Genomic DNA, 18,669 nt, shown 5'->3' with positions numbered 1-18,669 from the left:
CACAAATAAATAAATTAAAATATTGATGGGCGTGGAATAAATTAAATAAATTAAAATATTGATGTGGGTGGAATGCATATAAATAAATAAAAATATTGTTACCTCATCCGCTAAACTTGTCCCACTACGCAGATTACCAGAAGCATGAGAGAAGGATGCGTTGAGTTTTTTCCAACGACCTTGAAGACTTTGACTAGATCTGGCATCTTTTCCATGTACATCGCAAAACGATCTCGTAATTTTACTCCACATTTCTCTCTTATCCATCTCATTACCCGTAATCGGGTCATGAGTAGTGCGAACCCAACATTCACACAACGTAATATCTTCACTGAGCTTCCACGAAGTCATTTTTTTCTCTCAAAGTGTAGAAAATATTCAAATGTAGAAAGTGTAGAAAATATTGAAATGTGGTGTAAGGTGGAAGATGAGGGTTAGGTATTTATAGAAAAAAAAATTAATTTTTTAAAATTTTTCTGTATTTTTTAAAAAAATTTCACAATTTTTAATAATTTTTAATGTTGTAATTAATCTGGACCGTTGGATTTGAAAAATAATCAAATCCAACAGCCAACCAGCTGCCACGTGGCCAACGGTCAAATTTCTGACCGTTGGGCCTTTTTTTTTTTTTTAATTTTATTTTTGGTGAAAAAAAACGTGGACCGTTGATCTGTGATCGGACGGTCCAATTTAAAAGTCAAATTTAAATTTTTTTTACCGTTGGAAATCTAACGGCCTACAAAAACTAGCCGTTGGAAATCCAACGACTCTGAGGAGGGCCACGTAGCCCTCAGCCAGTCGAACGCAAGTTGCCCTGCACGCGGGCCCCACCGCCTGCAACACTGTCGGCTATTCGCGCCCAGTCGCGAGTGTCGTGCACGCGCCAGCCATTTGGACCGGCTTCTGGGTCTGTCTGAAATGGGCTGGCCTACTGCCTGGCTTGGGCTGGGTGCCGGGCTGTTTTGTGGGCTGGAGCCAATGGACAGGGTGCCTGGCTATTATTTGGACTTGGTGCTGGGCTACTCCACCTCCGGTGGAGTTGCTCTTAAAAGTTATAATAATTGTAGCCGTTGGATCAATTTCAATAGCCCGGATTATTTAATCTTTGGACTGAGTTCCTTCGAGTCTGGAGGGGATCTGGATTTAAATAAAGTTAATTGTTATCTAGTCATCAATTAAAGATAACCGATTCATCATATAAACACATTATCTTTGTTAACCAATCCCAACATCTCATCACATTTTTACTTGTCAATCGAATTAACAAGTTCTTTCTCAACCGTGGTTGGTATTTAATCCATGAAGGCGATTAATTTAGAATTGTTGGTTAATGTGAGTCCCGTTTCCTAAGAAAAAATTTATAGACAACATTATGTCATTATGGCAGTATTTCAAACAAGTCATGCACTATCAAGCATTTTAAGTTTTATATGTGATAGTGCATGATTGTGATACTACCACGATAGTATCTCGTTGAATGAAAGTCCATTTCAGCCTTCAATGTGCATTAATCAACAATTAGGAATTTATGAGTCGTTCACATTGACAACTTTTGCTTACATTTTCCCTAGGAATCAAACTCACTACTTTAATTATGAGGAAACTACATTTGATAACAAACAAGAGTCATACTCACAAATTTAATACACAAGATCCTCCAAAAATAGAATTAATAGTTACAACCCATTTCCTTAGGAAGTGTCTTCACAATGTTCAAACTATCATGCTTGTAGCCCTTCGTGTGAAAATGCTGACTTGAAATGATCTTAATGTCCATATGCAAGCAATAATGAGCCCAACCCAAATTACGCAATGCCCATTCTAAAGGTGGCCTCGCAAATAAGTGCAGGGCCGAAGCATCTAGCCGGGTACATCCGACTCCGGCATACCCCTTTGCGACTGTGACGGTAGTTGAGATTAAAACAAGGAGGCCGACGACTATTCCGACGATAGAGAAGACTACAACTCGGCCCAAATTATGGACTTGGCGGTGGTGGTCAAATGCTATCCAAATCGAAGCAAAGAGAAACACAAAACGTGCAAAGTATCTTAAGCCGAAGGGCTTGGGTGGTCTCAATGTCCATTATGATGGGCCCATTTGGGCCTGGGGCAATGACAGCGAAGGTGCAATCTCCGAGTGAAAATGTTCCTTCGATGCTGTTGTTTACCACTGCCTTGAGTGCAGCTGTGGGAGGGAGATGAGGCCGATGCTGTTGTTTACCACTGCCTTGAGTGCAGCTGTGGGAGGGAGATGAGGCCGACAAGTGTCTGAATAAGGTTATAACGGGGTTGATGTGACCGCCGGAAATGGGATTGGTGGCTTGGAGAAGAATTGCGAAGGTGATGAAGTTTGGTATTGTGGTTTTGGTCTCATAGGAGGAGATCACTCTTGTGTCTATAGTAAAAACAAGCACTGCCGTACCAACTAGCTTTGCCTGAGATGCTCTCCACACCTGCCAATAATTTGGTGGATTCAAAGTCTCAAATAGGTGTAACCTACCCTTCAGTGGTGCAACTGAACGTTACCAAGTTGACTAGAGCAGCGTGCTCTCCTTTAAATTTAAGTTTGAATCTCTCTCCTCATATTTTAGGTTAATAAGAATATCTCATATGAATCCACTGATACATGTTGCAAGAACCATTTAATTATAGTTAACTAATCCATAATCATAAAGTTAATTAGGAACACGAATTCACTAAAGTTATATGGTTGCGATTAAATTCTCCTCCCCCACCCCTTCCGTCATCTGCGGCACCACGGATTCTCTCCCAGTCGCCATCGCCGAGAACGAGATCGAGATCGAGCTTTTACAGAGGCTTCCTTGACTACACGATGCTGCGAGGACGAGATCGAGCTTTTACAGGGCTTCCTCGACTACACGACGCTGCGAGGCAGTAGAGGCTCGCACCACGGCCCAAACGACATCGCTTTGTTCTACGACCAGATCAAGTGCAAGCTCCAGCTCGACTTCAAAGGCTGGTTTTTTTTTTCTTTTCAAAATTTGTTTGTTTCTGCGGAGAGATGAGAAGAGTGGGGGAGTGGGATGAATGGCCGGGGAGGGTGGGGGAAGACGGGAGCTGAAAATTTTTTTTGATGGGGATAAGGGGTGGGGTGATGGGTTTGTAGGGAGGGACGGAGATGAACGGAGGGAGGGGAGGAGATGAACGGAGGAAGGGGGAGTCGAAGAGGTGGTGGAGAGGTTGGGGTGACCGGTTTTGGGTAAGGTGGACTGGTGGATGTCTGGGTGAACTGGGAATAAGGGGTGGGGTGGGGAAGGTGTCGGGAAGATGATTTGATATATATATATTTTTTTTCCCCTAAGGGTAAATTAATATTTTATTAATTTTTTAAATAGAAGATGGGTTCCGTCTCAAGCCACGTCAACGTTTAACAGAAGAATTGACAGACAACTGATGGAAGGTATGACATTGCAACAAATTCGAAGATAAGATATGACATTAAAACTTTTTAAAGACAAGATATGAAAATTTTAATGATTCAATAATTAAGGTAATTTTGTCTAATTTATCCTAAATATTAATTCCCAATATATGCTAATCTTCAAAGAAAATAATTCGTAGAAGCCCGACTTTTGATTCAAAGTGAGAGGACGGAGCTTCTTCCCTTCACATTCCAATGCTCTGACCTGCAAAATCATTTGCAGAAGAATCCATGGCACACTAGATAATTGTTTTAGTTTTACTTTTTATAAAACGATATTCTATTTTAGGCTATTTTAATATATGATGTTGGAATCCATTGTCCCACATCGGTCATAGAGCCAAAGAGAAAGTAGTTTAAATAGAAATGCATTTCTCTAACTAATATCGAAATCTTTTGTGATAAAACCCCACACCTGAGGATTATGCATATGGTAAAGTGGGGACAATATCGGTGTTGTTGGAGTGGGGCCTCGGCCCGTCGACCTGAAAAATTCTACATACGGAAACAAAGATTTGAACTCAACTCGATTGCAAACACAGTAAATACACATAGCCTTGACTAATTGGCTTAACCCATGTGCTCAAATTAGAGAATTAGAATGGAAAAAAAAAAAAAAAAAAAAAAAAAAGGAAAACAAATTAAAAGTGCTTAAAATTTTTGAGTTTTAACGATAAAAACAAAATCAAGCGTTAAGTGAATAGTATTAGAATTAACTTTTTAATGTAAAAATGTGATTTTTTTTTGTTAAAATGAACAGTACCAGTAGCTTTTATTTAAACTTCCCTTTAAACAGATTGTTGGGAAGAATGTGGTACTTGCATTAGGGAGGAAGAAAAGGGATGAACTCTCTCATCTTCCGCTGATGGCATATTTGCTCCATTTGTTTTAAGATTGAAATAATGGATTACGTTTGAGGTCATTAATGTGTATCTATATAGTCCGTTCAGAGAATTTTATTTTTGATAAAAACATCGATCGCTTCATTCAATCATAAAAGGGTAGAACAACGAAGTCAGCTTACAAGGAGGATTCCTCCCAAATCAAATCTGAAATGAGGTCTGGGGTTCCTCAAACCAGTTGCAATTAGATCCAGAAAAGATACCAAAACGGCCAGTCGATGAGTCATATTGTTAGCTTGGCGATGGACATGGATAGAATAACTCCAGTGATAGAAGCCATAAGTCTTCAATAATAATCCCAACATCGGAGAGGCAAGGAGAAGTATCTTGAAGGGCAACAACAATCTGGAGCGAATCACACTCAAGAATGAAATTTTGAAATCCCTTTTACATCGTCAGTAACAGGCCCGCCCTAGCAACCATAGGCTCCACAAGAAGAGGAGAACCTTTTACAGCAGCAGCTGCCACAAAAAAGATTAAAAAAAAAAAAGGAGAGTAAATCATGGCAATAGTCATTCAACTAAAAATTTATTACTATTAGTCCCTCAACTCTTTAAAATGTGTAGTTATGGTTATTTTCATCAACTTCATCATAATTTTGTCAAAATAAGTTATTTGGAAGGACTATTGCTACAATTGAGGTCCCTCAATTCATCAAAACGTGTAGTTATGATTATTTTCGTTAGAATTTTGTCAAAATGAGTTATGTTGGAAGGACTATTGCTATAATTGGGTTAAATTTGAGGGATCATTGCTCCAATTGGGTTAAAGTTGAGGGACTACTTCTCCAGTTGGATTAAAGTTGAGGGACCAATGGTAATGAATTTTTAATTGAGGGACCATAGTTTTACGTTTTGAAGAGTTGAGGGACCAATGATAATTAATTTTTAGTTGATATACCATTACTTTAATTGAGTTAAAGTTAAATGACTATTGCTACAATTATTAAAAAAAAAAAAAAAAAAAAAAAAGTCAATTCGTAGATGTGTGTATGTATACATAACGGATTTAATTTTGCTACCCCCCTACTTATTTATCTTGTGACGTACACTACTTTCTAATACCAAATTATCGATAATCCCCAAAATTTTAATATGCGCTCCTCTTTAGTGAAAAGATGAATAAAAAATGAGTGCATAATATATTTTGAAGTGTTAATAATAATTCCCGTTTGTTTATATGAATTTGAAGTTCACATATAATGTTTTGTTGTACTTATGGGTACGTCGATCATCTAAACTACACTTGTTTTCTTGAAGTCTTTCTATCCTAGAACAATTAGACAAACTCTTATCAAGGACTTCCCAGCCTGTTGTCGTCAACGGTCCGCTTCCTTGAATGAAAGTTGGTCTTCTCGATCCACGAATACTACCCGTTGTCCTTTACTTGTTTAGTGGCTTCTGTTTGAGGGCATCTGGAATTGTCTGTTTCGGTATTAACTCTTGTAAACGGTCGCAAACGCTCATCTGTTCACGAATATGGTTCCCTTCTTTTATGTGAGATATAGCTTTTATTCAATTTGGACGAATACCTTGTAACCTAATTTTTTCTTATAAGATATACTACTTCCCGATCGAGCTGTCTTGTAACAGTCTCTAAGATCTTCGATCAAATTTATCTTCCTTCCTATAGTAGTTCACTGGGCTGAAGTTAGTTCGATATTATAAGTTATTATACTTAATGAGTAAATTTAATATTTTGAATGGAAAATACAGTTTTAAGCGTATCACATTAAACGACAAAGTTTGTTTGAATCAATTGGTGCCATGCCACCGTTTCTGAAGTCGCACTGCACTTTAGAATCTTTCCAAATAGTAAAGGATATATTCTATTTTAGAGATCAGATTTATGTATTATATCCCGTAGCCGGTCCAATGCTTTAGGAAATCCCGTGTAAGATTAAAATAGGATATCTTGTCAAAGTTACTAAATAGGATATTGTGTCCGCTTCTTTATAAGTTACTAGTTTCATGCACGTGCTTACATGTGTGCAAAAAATATTTTTAAATTACAGTGTTCTACGTGCGATTATAATTTTTTTTTAATAATATTATTGCTAGCTTATTGTAAGGCTAAATATATATCTCTCTTTCTTAGTGTAGATAATATTGTCTATTAAAAAAAAAATCATTTGACAACTAATTGAATCGCATTATTCTGCGCGTGCGAAAAACCTTGACGCCTCTTGAGATGTATTGAACGTGTTTAAAAATAGAAAAACTAATATTTGATAAACAACTGATTGAATCACATTATGGCTAATCCATTGTGAGCTCTAATTATAAAAATAAAATAAAAAAGGAAACTGCACAAAAGAAATTAATTATAAAAAAACACTGTTTATATAACGAAAATACCCCTGCATTATTATTATTATTATTATTTTGGTAGAAAAGGAAATACATTAAAGAGAGAAGCCCCTAGGGCAACCCATCTGAGTACAATAAAAAAGAAAAGCTGGGTGAGCAGCCAAAGGGATAGTTCCATCCCAAACATGATCCGCTAAAAAAATTGGCTTCGTTGAAAACATGCTTCCAGCAAATGACCTCAAAGAAATCCACCAACCGACGTATGTCTGCAAGAATGGTCTTCAATCCTGGGGGCATGAGCACCACGAATAGCCTCAATAACCAGCTTAGAGTCACCTTCAACGATGATGCACTTAAGACCTTTCGCATTTGCCATCCAAAGGCCATCACAGAGAGCCAAGCAGTCCGCCACACTAATGGTATTCCGACCAACCCTTTGCGCCCCAATAATGATAAGGGAATCATTTTCATTTCTAATCACAAATCCCTAAGCAGCCTGCTGGTTAGTCACCGATCCGTCAAAATTAAGTTTGACAAAGCCAACCTCCGGGGGAGACCACTGAATTATGCCAGCCTTGGCCAACTGGTTGTCAGACAGTCCATTACGTCCCTTCATATTAGCTGCCAGATACTCTCTGCCCAAACTAAATGCTAAGCAGATGAGAATAGTATAATCTGGATTCTTATTTTGAAAAACGACATGGTTTCTGTACTTCCAAATCTGCCAACAAATCAAGAGTACCATACTCAACTCACACAACTGTTCACTATTTTTGGTGTCCAATGAGTTTAACCAATCATTGAAATTAAGGTTTTGATTCATTTTTAAAGAGTTAGAAATAGCAGGATTATTCCACACTTGTTTAGCAAAACTACAATCAACAAAAAGATGGCTAATGCTTTCATTTTCTAAGTTACACATAGGACATGAAGTAGGCATATTATTAATATATCTCGCCAACTTGTCTCTGGTTTGGAGTTTTCCCAGAATGAGAAGCCAACTAAATTTTTTTACTTTGTGAGGTATAATAAGGTTCCACATTCTTGTTAGAATCCTGCGCATTATTAATAGCGGAATTCTGTATCAAAGTTGTGGACTTGACAGAAAATTTATCATTTGCATTTGGACCCTAACAACTTGAATCACCTTGAGGGCTTAAAGGTAAGGGAATACTACAAATCTTATTAACCACCTCAACATCAACCATATTATATAACAATTGTCTATTCCATTGCCTATTAACAATAACCTAGCTTACTTTCATTTCAAGATGAACATGGGTAATCTGGTTGCTAGATAAGAGATCAGTATGTAGGAAAGGAAAAACCCAATTATGGTCTAGAAAAGAATATTTTCTCCATTTCCCACCAGCCGCCTCAAACCCATCTCAATAACATCCCTCGTTTTGAGGATAACCTTCCACGCACAAGAATAGTTTTGTCTAACTTTATTACTTAGAAATTCTTCCTTCTTTAGATACTTATTCTTAACAATGTAGACCCACCAATTTTTCTTCTCAGTCAGGACTTTCCACCCCAACTTTGCCAAGCAAGCATTGTTAAAGTGAGCACTCTTTCTAATGCCCAACCCTCCATTCTCTTTAGGGCAACAATCTTTGTCCCAAGCAACAAGGTTAAGTTTGGAGTCTTTTCCCCATAGAAATTTTTTGTTCTCTCTATCAATAGCCTTAGTCAACTTTTCAGGACATTTAAAGCTAGCCATAGTATGATTAGGAACACCAGAGAGGTTTGCTTTAATAAGAGTAAGTCCCCCTGCCTTAGAAAGTGTATTGGTCTTCCAACCAGAAAGTTTGTTCTAGATCTTGATAATAAGTTCCTTAGCATTAGTTGGATCATTCCAAAAAATTATATTATGAATCCCTAAATATTTGCCAATAGTGGTTTTATGCTGGATTTACAGAATAATATCATTCCTGGATTGATTTCGAGTGTTACTAGAAAAATAAAACAACGACTTATGGAAATTTATTTTTTGTCCAGAACCATTGGAAAAATCATTAAGCACTTTGGCTATATTTTTGGTTGCATTATTTGTAGCTTTAGCAAAGATCAAACAATCATCTGCAAACATCAGGTTCGTGACTCCAAATGGAGCTGCTGACTCCAAATGGGGTTGCTTTTGAACTTTTTTGTTTGGGAGGTATTTTTGTCTTATTATTTTGGGTGAAGCCCGTGACCCCAAATGGGATTGCTGGCTCTATATAGTAGTATAGATTTTACCTCTTGAATTAACACCCTAGTTCAAATCGACGCCTAGATTTTTATTTTTTTAATTAAAAACCTAAATTTTTTAAAATTAGTCAGTTGACTAACGTCAACATATCGTCATATCAACAACATGCACCAATAAAAATATTCCATGTGGAAATTAATAAAATAAATTAAACTACATATATTTAGAAAGGAATTAAAAAAAACCTAGCTCAATTATTCATCCTCTAAAAGGCCCCAAAATAATATGACCCCCGCACATGCCCAATGTAAGGAAAGAGACCCTTAATACCACAGTTGGAAAACAAAAATAACAAAGATGGTGTGCAGATATTCGAAACCATGCAGAAATGGATGGAAAAAAAATAAAGTAATGCTACACTTACCATATGTTTTAGCATCCTTCTAATAAAGGTAGAACTTACTAACGCATATGAGTCTCATATTTATTAGAAACATGATACAAATGATAGTACAAATATACATGGTAAAAATAATATAATTGAAAAAATAACGCTTGACAAATCCTCTAAGCACTGCCTTGTTTAACAGTCTCATTTCATTAACATGTACTACTTACACAAAAGGTTATTAACATTGGGAGGGCCTTAAAAATTCAGGTCCCTTGTGCAATCGCACAACTCACACATCCTCAGGATCGGCCTTGCTTCTAATTAATGTACGTAGATTCTATAAAACCCAAATATCATTATCATTTAGGCATAGAAATCGGATAGATACTTTAGATTCCTGACAAATAGAGTCTTCTCCTACGTATTTTCACACGTTGTTAATTCTATAATGCTTAGACTTTGGATTATAAATTGTTGAATCCTATGAGACAAACACCTACCGAATTGCAAGCACAAGAGCATGGGTGAAATTCTGTCTTTAGGACATTACATTTGTGACATCCCACATCACTCAGGGGAGTGAGCCTTATATGTATATTCTCATCTTTACCTAGCACGAGGCCTTTTGGGAACTCACTGGCTTCGGGTTCCGTAGGAACTCCGAAGTTAAGCGAGAAGGGGGCTAGAGTAATCCCACGATGGGTGACCCACTGGGAAGTTGCTCGTGAGTTCCCAAAAACAAAACCGTGAGGGAATGGTAAGCCCAAAGCGAACAATATCGTGCTACGGTGGTGGAGCGGGCCCGGGAAGTGGTCCCGCCCGGGTCGGGATGTGATTATTTAGTATCAGAGCCTAACCCTGGTCGCGTGTGTGCCGACGAGGACGTCGGGCCCCTAAAGGGGGTGGATTATGACATCCCACATCGCCCAGGAGAGTGAGCCTTATATGTATATTCCCATCTTTATCTAGCTCAAGGCCTTTTGGGAGCTCACTGGCTTTGGGTTCCGTAGGAACTCCGAAGTTAAGCGAGAAGGGGGCTAGAGCAATCCCATGATGGGTGACCTACTGGGAAGTTGCTCGTGAGTTCCCAAAACAAAACCGTGATGGAATGGTAAGCCCAAAACGGATAATATTGTGCTACGGTGGTGGAGCGGGCCCGGAAAGTGATCCGCCCCAGACCAGGATGTGACAACGTGTATGTAAGCTTCAATCTATAAATTTGATAATTTTCTACAACTCTAAAAATAAAAATTTCCTTAATTAGAAAGTATGAGCAATTCCAAAGCCTAGAGCTTTAGACATTGGCAACAAAAGATGTTGCATTTGACGTGGAGCCTAGCCCTCTTCTTGAAGAAAGAAGCATCATTGCAAAGATCTGATGCAATTGTGGGATGAATCTCTCCAATTTCTATGAAAAGATTTGGTTTGATCATTGGGCTAGATGATTTGTTGTACATATAGTATATAAAACATCAGAGTTATGAAAATTATTGATGATAATTAGAGGACGACGTTGCAAACAATAACAATTTTCTACCCTTTTTGGATCCCAAATCTAGACAGTATGATTTCTATTCGGTTTTTTAACTAAAATGATATTTGAGATTGGTATAACTCACTTTGATCCTTGACTTTTGAAATCAATAAAAGTGGTTACTGAATTTGTTCAACATCAATCATTCCGGTTATTTCGTGAAAAATTCTATTAAATAAGGATCAAAGTGCCAAAAATATCCTCAATTTAATAAACAATGAGCCAAAATGATTTGACACAAATTGAGGATATTTTTTGTCACTTTATCCTTATTTAATAGAGATTTTTTCACGGAATGACTAAAATGATTAATGGTTGACAAATTTAAGGACCACTTCTATCGATTTCAATTCTCAAGGATTCAAAGTGTAGAGTTATGCTAATTTCAATGACTATTTTGACTAAAAACCTTCTATTCTTCTAATTAAACACACCATAAAAGAAGAGTTTTACTATTTAAACATCATCACCTATTTAAGTTCACTCTAAATTCTATTTATACCCCACTAAACTTCAATTTTAACTTTTTCAAAAACACCACTTTGTTACCAAATTGCCCTTAAACATACACACAACACCCATAAACCCTAATCTTAATTTAACCTCAAATGTAATTATGCTTGTTTTAGTTTGATTCAAAACTACAAAAATGTTTTTAATTGTGTAAATAATGATTGGACTAATTACTTTTTTTTTTTTTTTGAAGAACTGGCATCCATTAAAACCAGGGCTGAAGCCACAACACAACAGAAGCTCACCGAGAACAAGCAACAAAGGAAGCAAAAACATTCAGCAGAGGAGGAGGGTCAACACAACTGACGCGGCACTAAGGCCACGACCCCCCTCCCCAGCAAAACAAAAAATTAATGGGGACAGGGTAACCCATCCTTGTTCAAAACATGGACCAGCGAAGATGGAGGGTGATTAACCCAAGTAAAGTCGCACATCTCCGGATTACTTCTCGACGCCAACTTATGCGCCGCCGAATTGGCCGATCTCGGAACCCAAGACCAGCGACAGTCCTGAAATGACCCCCTTAGGCGCAAAGCCTTTGAAATAAAGGGGAAAGCCTCCCAGCTGCCCCACGAAGACCCCTGAGCTAAATTAAGGATATTCTCCTTGGAATCAGATTCCACAATGATGCATTCCAACCCCAACGCTTTGGCCAACTCACACCCAAGCAAAATCGCAGAAGCCTCGGCTGCAGCCATACTAGGCACCCCAATCTGCATTTGTTTAGCAGCCACAAAATTCCCCTCGTGATTCCTGACTACAACTCCAGCAAAGCCGCTCTTAGAATTAGCCTCCCAACTCGCGTCCACATTCAACTTCATGAAAGGATGGCATGGGGGAGCCCAGCGGGTAGGAGGACTAGAGTTTGATAGAACCCTCTGAGGACGACCCTCAGAAGCACCAGTCACCACCATAAACCCATTCACCGAGGTCAGGATTGCCAAGATGACACGGTTAGGAGAAATACGCATGTTATCGAAAACAAAGTTACACCTGGTTTTCCAGATGTGCCAGCAGGTAAAAGCCACAAATGACAAAATCCTAGCAATCTCTTCCTTTGATCCCAAGCTAGACCCAATGAGGGAAGAAACCCAAGCTGGAAGATTCGAGATGTTTGCGCGATTCACCCGATAATTCAACGGGCCACCAAACCAAATAGGCTCAACCCACGGGCACAGAAGAAGCATGTGTTCCACAGATTCATCCTGAACCAAGCAAATTGGGCAACACGGGGAGGGAGAGCAATGGCGTTTGAACAAATTCTCCATTGTGGCCAAAGCGCGGCTTAAAGCCCTCCACATAAAATTACGGACCTTCGGAGGAGTCATCAAATGCCAAATACAACTCCAGACTTTGTTTGGGATTACAGAGGAAGACGAAGAGGCCCTACTATTCATAGGGCTCGAGCAAGCATGTTTCCAACAATATCCAGATCTCACAGAGTACACCTCATTCCTAGTGGCTGGCCAAATAATTCTATCCTCCCGGAGCCTATCTCCGATGGAAGTATCCAGAATGGCCTCATAGTCCTCCATAGAAATAAGAGGCTTAATGGCCTCAATATCCCAAGTTCCGGACAATTCATTAATCATTGTATTCACCCGCATGTTCCTAGACACTCGCACATCCCCAATGGCCGTAGGTTTCCCAACAGGGATAGTCGGCAACCATCTATCTTGCCACAACCTGATACTTCGACCATTCATTATCTGTCAATGTGCTTCTCTCAGTAGGATCTCCCGACCAACCAGAAGACTGGACCAGCCCCAAGACGCTCTGCCACCCAATTTAGCTTCCAGGAAAGAGCATTGAGGAAAATAACGGGCCTTAAAAAGCTGCGCCCATAGCGAGTGTGGATCATGAATCAATCTCCAGCACTGTTTAGCAAGCAGAGCATCATTAAAATCTTGAAAATTCCGAAATCCCATACCTCCTTCCTGCTTCGGTTGCCCCAAAAGGCCACGGGAAACCCAATGGATACTTTTCTCCCCCCCTTTCTTTCCCCACCAAAATTCAGCAATTAAGGCGTCAAATTCCGAACACAGCGTAGTAGGGAACTTAAAGATATGCATTGGATAAGCAGGGATTGCTTGAATCACAGCCTTAATCATTATTTCTTTCCCTGCTTGTGAGAGGGTGCATTGTTTCCAGCCCTGAACTTTTTCCAGAATCCTTCCTTTCACATAAGCAAGCCCCTGTTTTTTTGATCGACCCAGTAAGAGGGGAGACCAAGGTACTTCCCCGGATCCTCCGCCAAAGGCATACCAACGATGTGACATAGCTCAACTGATAAGCTTCTAGGCACATTAGCTCCAAAGAAAATACAAGACTTCTGATTATTCACCTGTTGACCAGAAGCATTACAGTAAGCATCTAAGATATTCATCAGACTGTCACAGTTTTGTTTATCAGCGCGCATAAAAATCAGAGTATCATCCGCAAAAAACAAATGAGAGATAATCGGGCATCCATAATTCAACTGGATTCCCGTAAGCTGCCTCCTATCCACAGCCTGTTGAATAAGCCTAGCCAAGACCTCACCAACAAGGATGAAAAGATACGGAGATAGCGGGTCTCCCTGACGGATTCCCCTAGATGGGATGAAATTCTTCCCTGGCTGCCCATTCAGGATTATAGCAAATTCCATATTTTTGACACATCCCATAACCAGGTTCCTCCATTGGGGACAGAATCCCAACTTTTCCATGACTGCCTCAAGGAAATCCCATTCAACCCGGTCGTAAGCCTTATGCATATCAAGCTTCACTCTCATCTCAAACTTACTCCTTGCCTTTCTGAGTTTCAAAAAATGGAACATCTCATGAGCAATGCCAATGTTATCTTGTATTTGTCTCCCCATCACGAGAGCGCTTTGCGTAGAAGAAATAATCTCCGAGAGAAGAGGCTTGAGACGATTCGCGAGAATTTTTGAGACTATCTTGTAGGAGTAGTTGCACAAGCTGATAGGTTTGAACTGCCCGACCGAGTCCGGATTTGTGATCTTCAGGACCAACACAATGTGTGTCGAATTGAGACGTTGCAGAGCCGAGACCCCCTGCATAAAATCCTGCACAATTCCATTCACATCATCCATAAGAGAGTTCCAGAATGAGTGGTAGAAAATCCCCTGGAACCCATTAGGACCCGGGGCTTTCATTCCTCCCATTTGGAAGACGGCAGTCTGGATTTCCTCCATTGTCACCGGCCTTATCAGGCCGAAATTCATCTCATCACTCACCTTATGTTGTATGCAATCCAGTGTCCTTCCCCACTCTCTAAGGCCTGATGTAGAGAAAAGGTTTATAAAGTGATCTTCAATATACTTCTGAACCTCGCTCTGATTATCAATCCAAACTCCATTCCCATCTTTAATCTTTACTACCTTATTTCTCATTCGCCGTTGAATCGTACATTGATGGAAAAATGCAGTATTCGCATCACCTTCCTTAAGCCACTTCACCCTCGATCGTTGTTGCCAAAATTGCTCCTCAATCTCCCACAATCTGTCAATACGCGTAGAAACCATCTTGATTTCCTCCCAATTTTTGCTCCAATTTTGTTGAAGGTCCCCCAGCCTGTAGAGAAGGTCGTCAAGATCTCTCCCTCTCGATTTAAATTCCTGCTGGCTCCACTTGTTTAACTTTACTCGACAATCATCCATTTTTTTCTGCCATCTCATAATTCCATCACCGCTGCAATGTTGCCTCCAACAGCGATCCACGATTGCCTTACACCTCTCTTCTTTGGCCCAGTAAGCTTCAAAACGAAAGATCTTCTTCGATTTCTTAACCCGAGGTTGATATTGAATAATTAGAGGGCAGTGGTCCGACCCAATAACAGTTTCATGAATAACCATAGTATTTGGCCAACTGTCTTACCACTGCCTATTTGCCAAACCCCTGTCCAACCGCTCCTCCACAAGTTGCCCATTTCTCATGCCTCTCCAAGTAAAGCAAGGCCCATTAAAGTCCAGATCCATAAGCTCCGCAACATTTAAGAATTCCTCCAGGTACCTTGGTCGATTATAGTTCAAGCTTGTTCCTCCTGACTTCTCATAATCCCATAGGATCTCATTGAAATCTCCTCCGCAAAGCCAAGGAATATTAGTCGATTTAAACCATTCTTGCATCCACCTCCAAAATTCCAACTTTTCATTCCTATATGCAGTACCGTACACCCATGTAATCCGAGCCCATCGATCCGAGCCCACATAATTGATTTGAGCATCAATAATATGTTTGGACGAAAATCCAATCGTCACCTCTAAAGAATCGTCCCACCACATATTGAGACCCCCAGCTCTCCCAACGGGGGAAACATGAAACCCCTTCCGATACCCCATTCGCCTTCTTACTCCATCTACTCTATTATCTCTCATCTTTGTTTCAGCGAGAAAAATCATAGCAGGCCTATGCTTTTGAATGAGCCCATGAAGGGCCCGAACTACCGTGTCCGACACTAGACCACGGAAGTTCCATACAAGGTATGTCATAGTTCTCTTGCGGCTGTTGAGGGCCAGCCGCCACCACCCTGTGTACCTTGGAGCTCCTGTTGTGTTGTCGACTCTAGTATCTTCGGCTCAACATTTTCTTCAATAAGATCCCACTTCTCTTCTAACTGACTCTCCTCTGTTGTCGTTTTCCTGGGTTGTGGTATTTCCAAATTTTTTCCTTCAGCACTGCCATCCCCTAGCTTATTTCTTTTCAAAGAATAATGACTTGTCTCCAGACTGCCCCTCTTAGTTCCCCTGCTCCACCCTCATTCCGATATCCATTGTTGCCCTCTAAACTCAATCCTCGGCAAGGCTCCTCTCAGTCGCAATTCAGGCCTAGAAGACGACGCAGTTGTATCTGATACAAGTGTGTTGCCCAGATTCGAAATACCTTCGTTGGTATTGAAAATTTGTCCACCTGTACCCCTGCTTTGGCTTTGAAGCTTTTCTCTCATCTCCTGTATCTCTTGAAATCGAGCTGCCTGGGAGAGTATATTTGGATTAGGAAAATTAAATATTTTAGTGGGCTGAGAGCCCAAACACCCAATTCCCATAAACACCTGATGGGCCACGTGGGCCATATTTCCTTCTACCACCCACTGTTGAAATACCTCATCCTGACCCTCCTTTCTATTCTTCATCCTATGCCACGTTCTCTGATCTCTCCTTGGACTGTATGCCTCCGCCTGGATTGTTGTCCCCCTCACTAGCCCTCCCATTTCCAGACGACCAGTGGACTCCGTGGTCTCTACGCGCCGTTGCATAATGTTATGATCCCCTCCTCTGATGGCTCCAGCGTGTCTCCTCTCCCCCAGATTAACCACCAGCGGTTTTGGTTTAACAATTTCATCTTTAATAGGACCCGTTTTCGTCCATTCACCATACCCCGCTGTAGAGCTCTGCCCAATCTCAAAAGAACACTCGTTATTTGCATGTCCTATCCTCCCACATTTGTAGCAGAAGTCTTGAAGCCTTTCGTATCGAAATTCAATCCACGAATCCGTATTACTCTCCCGCGGTATCCAGCATCCTTTAGCTAAAGGATTTTTTGTATTAATTATCACCCGCACCCTGAGGAAGCCACGAGCCTTTGCCGGATCCTCAATCTCCACTAGCTCTCCAATCTCTTTGGCCAGTCGTCTCACATTTGTTTCTGTACACAAACAGAGAGGCACCCCCCGGATTTGGACCCAGAAAGGAACCAGCTCCATAGGGATTTCCTCTATCGTTAGCTCTGGTGGCCACCTTTTAATAGATAAGTTCTGCTTCATGACCGCCCATGGAACCTGACTCAAGATCCGCTCAGCCGAGCTTTCATCCTTCACTGTAATTATAAAAGTGTTGTCATGGGCCCATTTAACTTCAATTTCGCCCATCTCCTTCCACGCAGCTCTAAGGATGTTCCTGACTCCCCATTTATTTAGCACTTTGTTGGTTAAGGCAGTCCCCACCAGCTTTATCCCACGTTCCATTGTCGTTATCTCCATTGACTTCTCCAGGTGGACCACCAGTTCCTCCACTTCCTGATTCGCCATTATCCAGATGCTATCTCTGTCTCCTTGTTCTGGGATATCAGAGTATATACAGTTTGCCGTTGTGTACTCAGTTTTAACCTTGGACCTCCAATTTTGGTCTCTTACCTCTGGCGTGTTACTTGTTTGTCTTTCTTCTAACTGAACAGCAAGAATAATTACCACAGAGAGGATAGTAATATTTGGGCCTCCGTACCTTCCCAGAGGGTTTTTACTCCTGCTCCAGAGATCAGATTTAGCAGTAGGTAGACTGCCTTTAATTCCATTAACTATGTTAGGTGACATCCTATAATAAATGCCCCCAACCCCCTCCACCAAGGATGGATTGAAGGTCCTCACCACCCAACCCCCACTACCCAAAGCACCCAAATTAAACCGGAATAACCAAACCCCCAACCGAAAGAACACTCCCAACCCAACCAGGGTAATCCTCCAGTCACACCACCCTAGACAAAATTAAGAAAGGAGAAGAACTGAAAATGGTAAAACCAAAACACTCCCACACGGAGAGAAGGGACACTCACCACAGAGGGCTCTCACAACGAACATGTCACACAAGAGGTTATTGGAGTATAAGTTCCGAAAAGGGAGATAAATAGTTGTGAGGATATATATGTAAGAGTAGAATTACTATTTCATCCTTAATTATGAAAAGTACTATAAACTCACATATTTTTTTTGTCGGATTTAAACTCACATAATTAAAAATGTGCATGATGATCATTTTACTCAACCAAAGAGAGTTTTCTTAATTAATAGTATAGCTGTGTATGGTTTCATAATTAAACATTTTCTAGAAAACAAAAAAAAAAAAAATTTGTCAGGCAAAATAAGGTTTTCATCGCCTAAATCTTTGCTTAACAGATATTTGTGGGGGCAAAGATCGCACGAATGTTTGCCTGAAGACTCTTAAAATTTTGTTAGGCAAACCATTCGGATGAAAAGTTTCATTGGGCAAAATGCGTTGACCAACTTGGCTTGACGAACCAAACTTGCCTGACAACGGTATTTAGTCGAGTTCTAAAAATAAAAATATTAAAAACACATTTTCCCGATAAAATAGTCATCGGGCAAGGAATTTGGAAAAAAAAAAAAAAAAAAAACACAAAGTACATGATCGACGAAAGAATTTGTCGAGCAAACATTTAATTGTTATTTTAAAATTGTAATTTAAATTATATTAATCTCAAAAGAAATCACAATATTACAAAAAATTATTTAACTATATTAAAACTGAAATAATCGTACAAACGTATATGAAAAATATCCTAAACTAACTGTTGCAGTTTGGAAAATGTCCCACTTGGAAGTTGAGAGCCAGATGAAGAAGATCCCTGATGTCCTGAACTTAATCCGCTTC

At 40.1% G+C, this 18,669-nt stretch overlaps 1 protein-coding gene and 1 pseudogene across 1 annotated transcript; both read right to left on the bottom strand.

Annotated features, from left to right (window-relative positions):
• Nucleotides 1-1,821: 1,821 nt before the first annotated feature.
• LOC137724883 (putative aquaporin TIP4-3) lies at nt 1,822-7,040 on the bottom strand (annotated as a pseudogene).
• Nucleotides 7,041-15,159: 8,119 nt separating this feature from the next.
• On the bottom strand, nt 15,160-15,777 carry LOC148696890 (uncharacterized). Its single transcript, XM_088693395.1, has one exon. The coding sequence runs from the start codon at nt 15,775-15,777 to the stop codon at nt 15,160-15,162; it is 618 nt and encodes a 205-aa protein (XP_088549521.1).
• Nucleotides 15,778-18,669: the final 2,892 nt, after the last annotated feature.

This window comes from Pyrus communis, chromosome 5, assembly GCF_041283825.1.
Source record: "Pyrus communis isolate YQ-2024b chromosome 5, ASM4128382v1, whole genome shotgun sequence".
NCBI classification, from domain to species: Eukaryota; Viridiplantae; Streptophyta; class Magnoliopsida; order Rosales; family Rosaceae; genus Pyrus; species Pyrus communis.
This window is presented reverse-complemented; position numbering and strand designations above follow the sequence as displayed.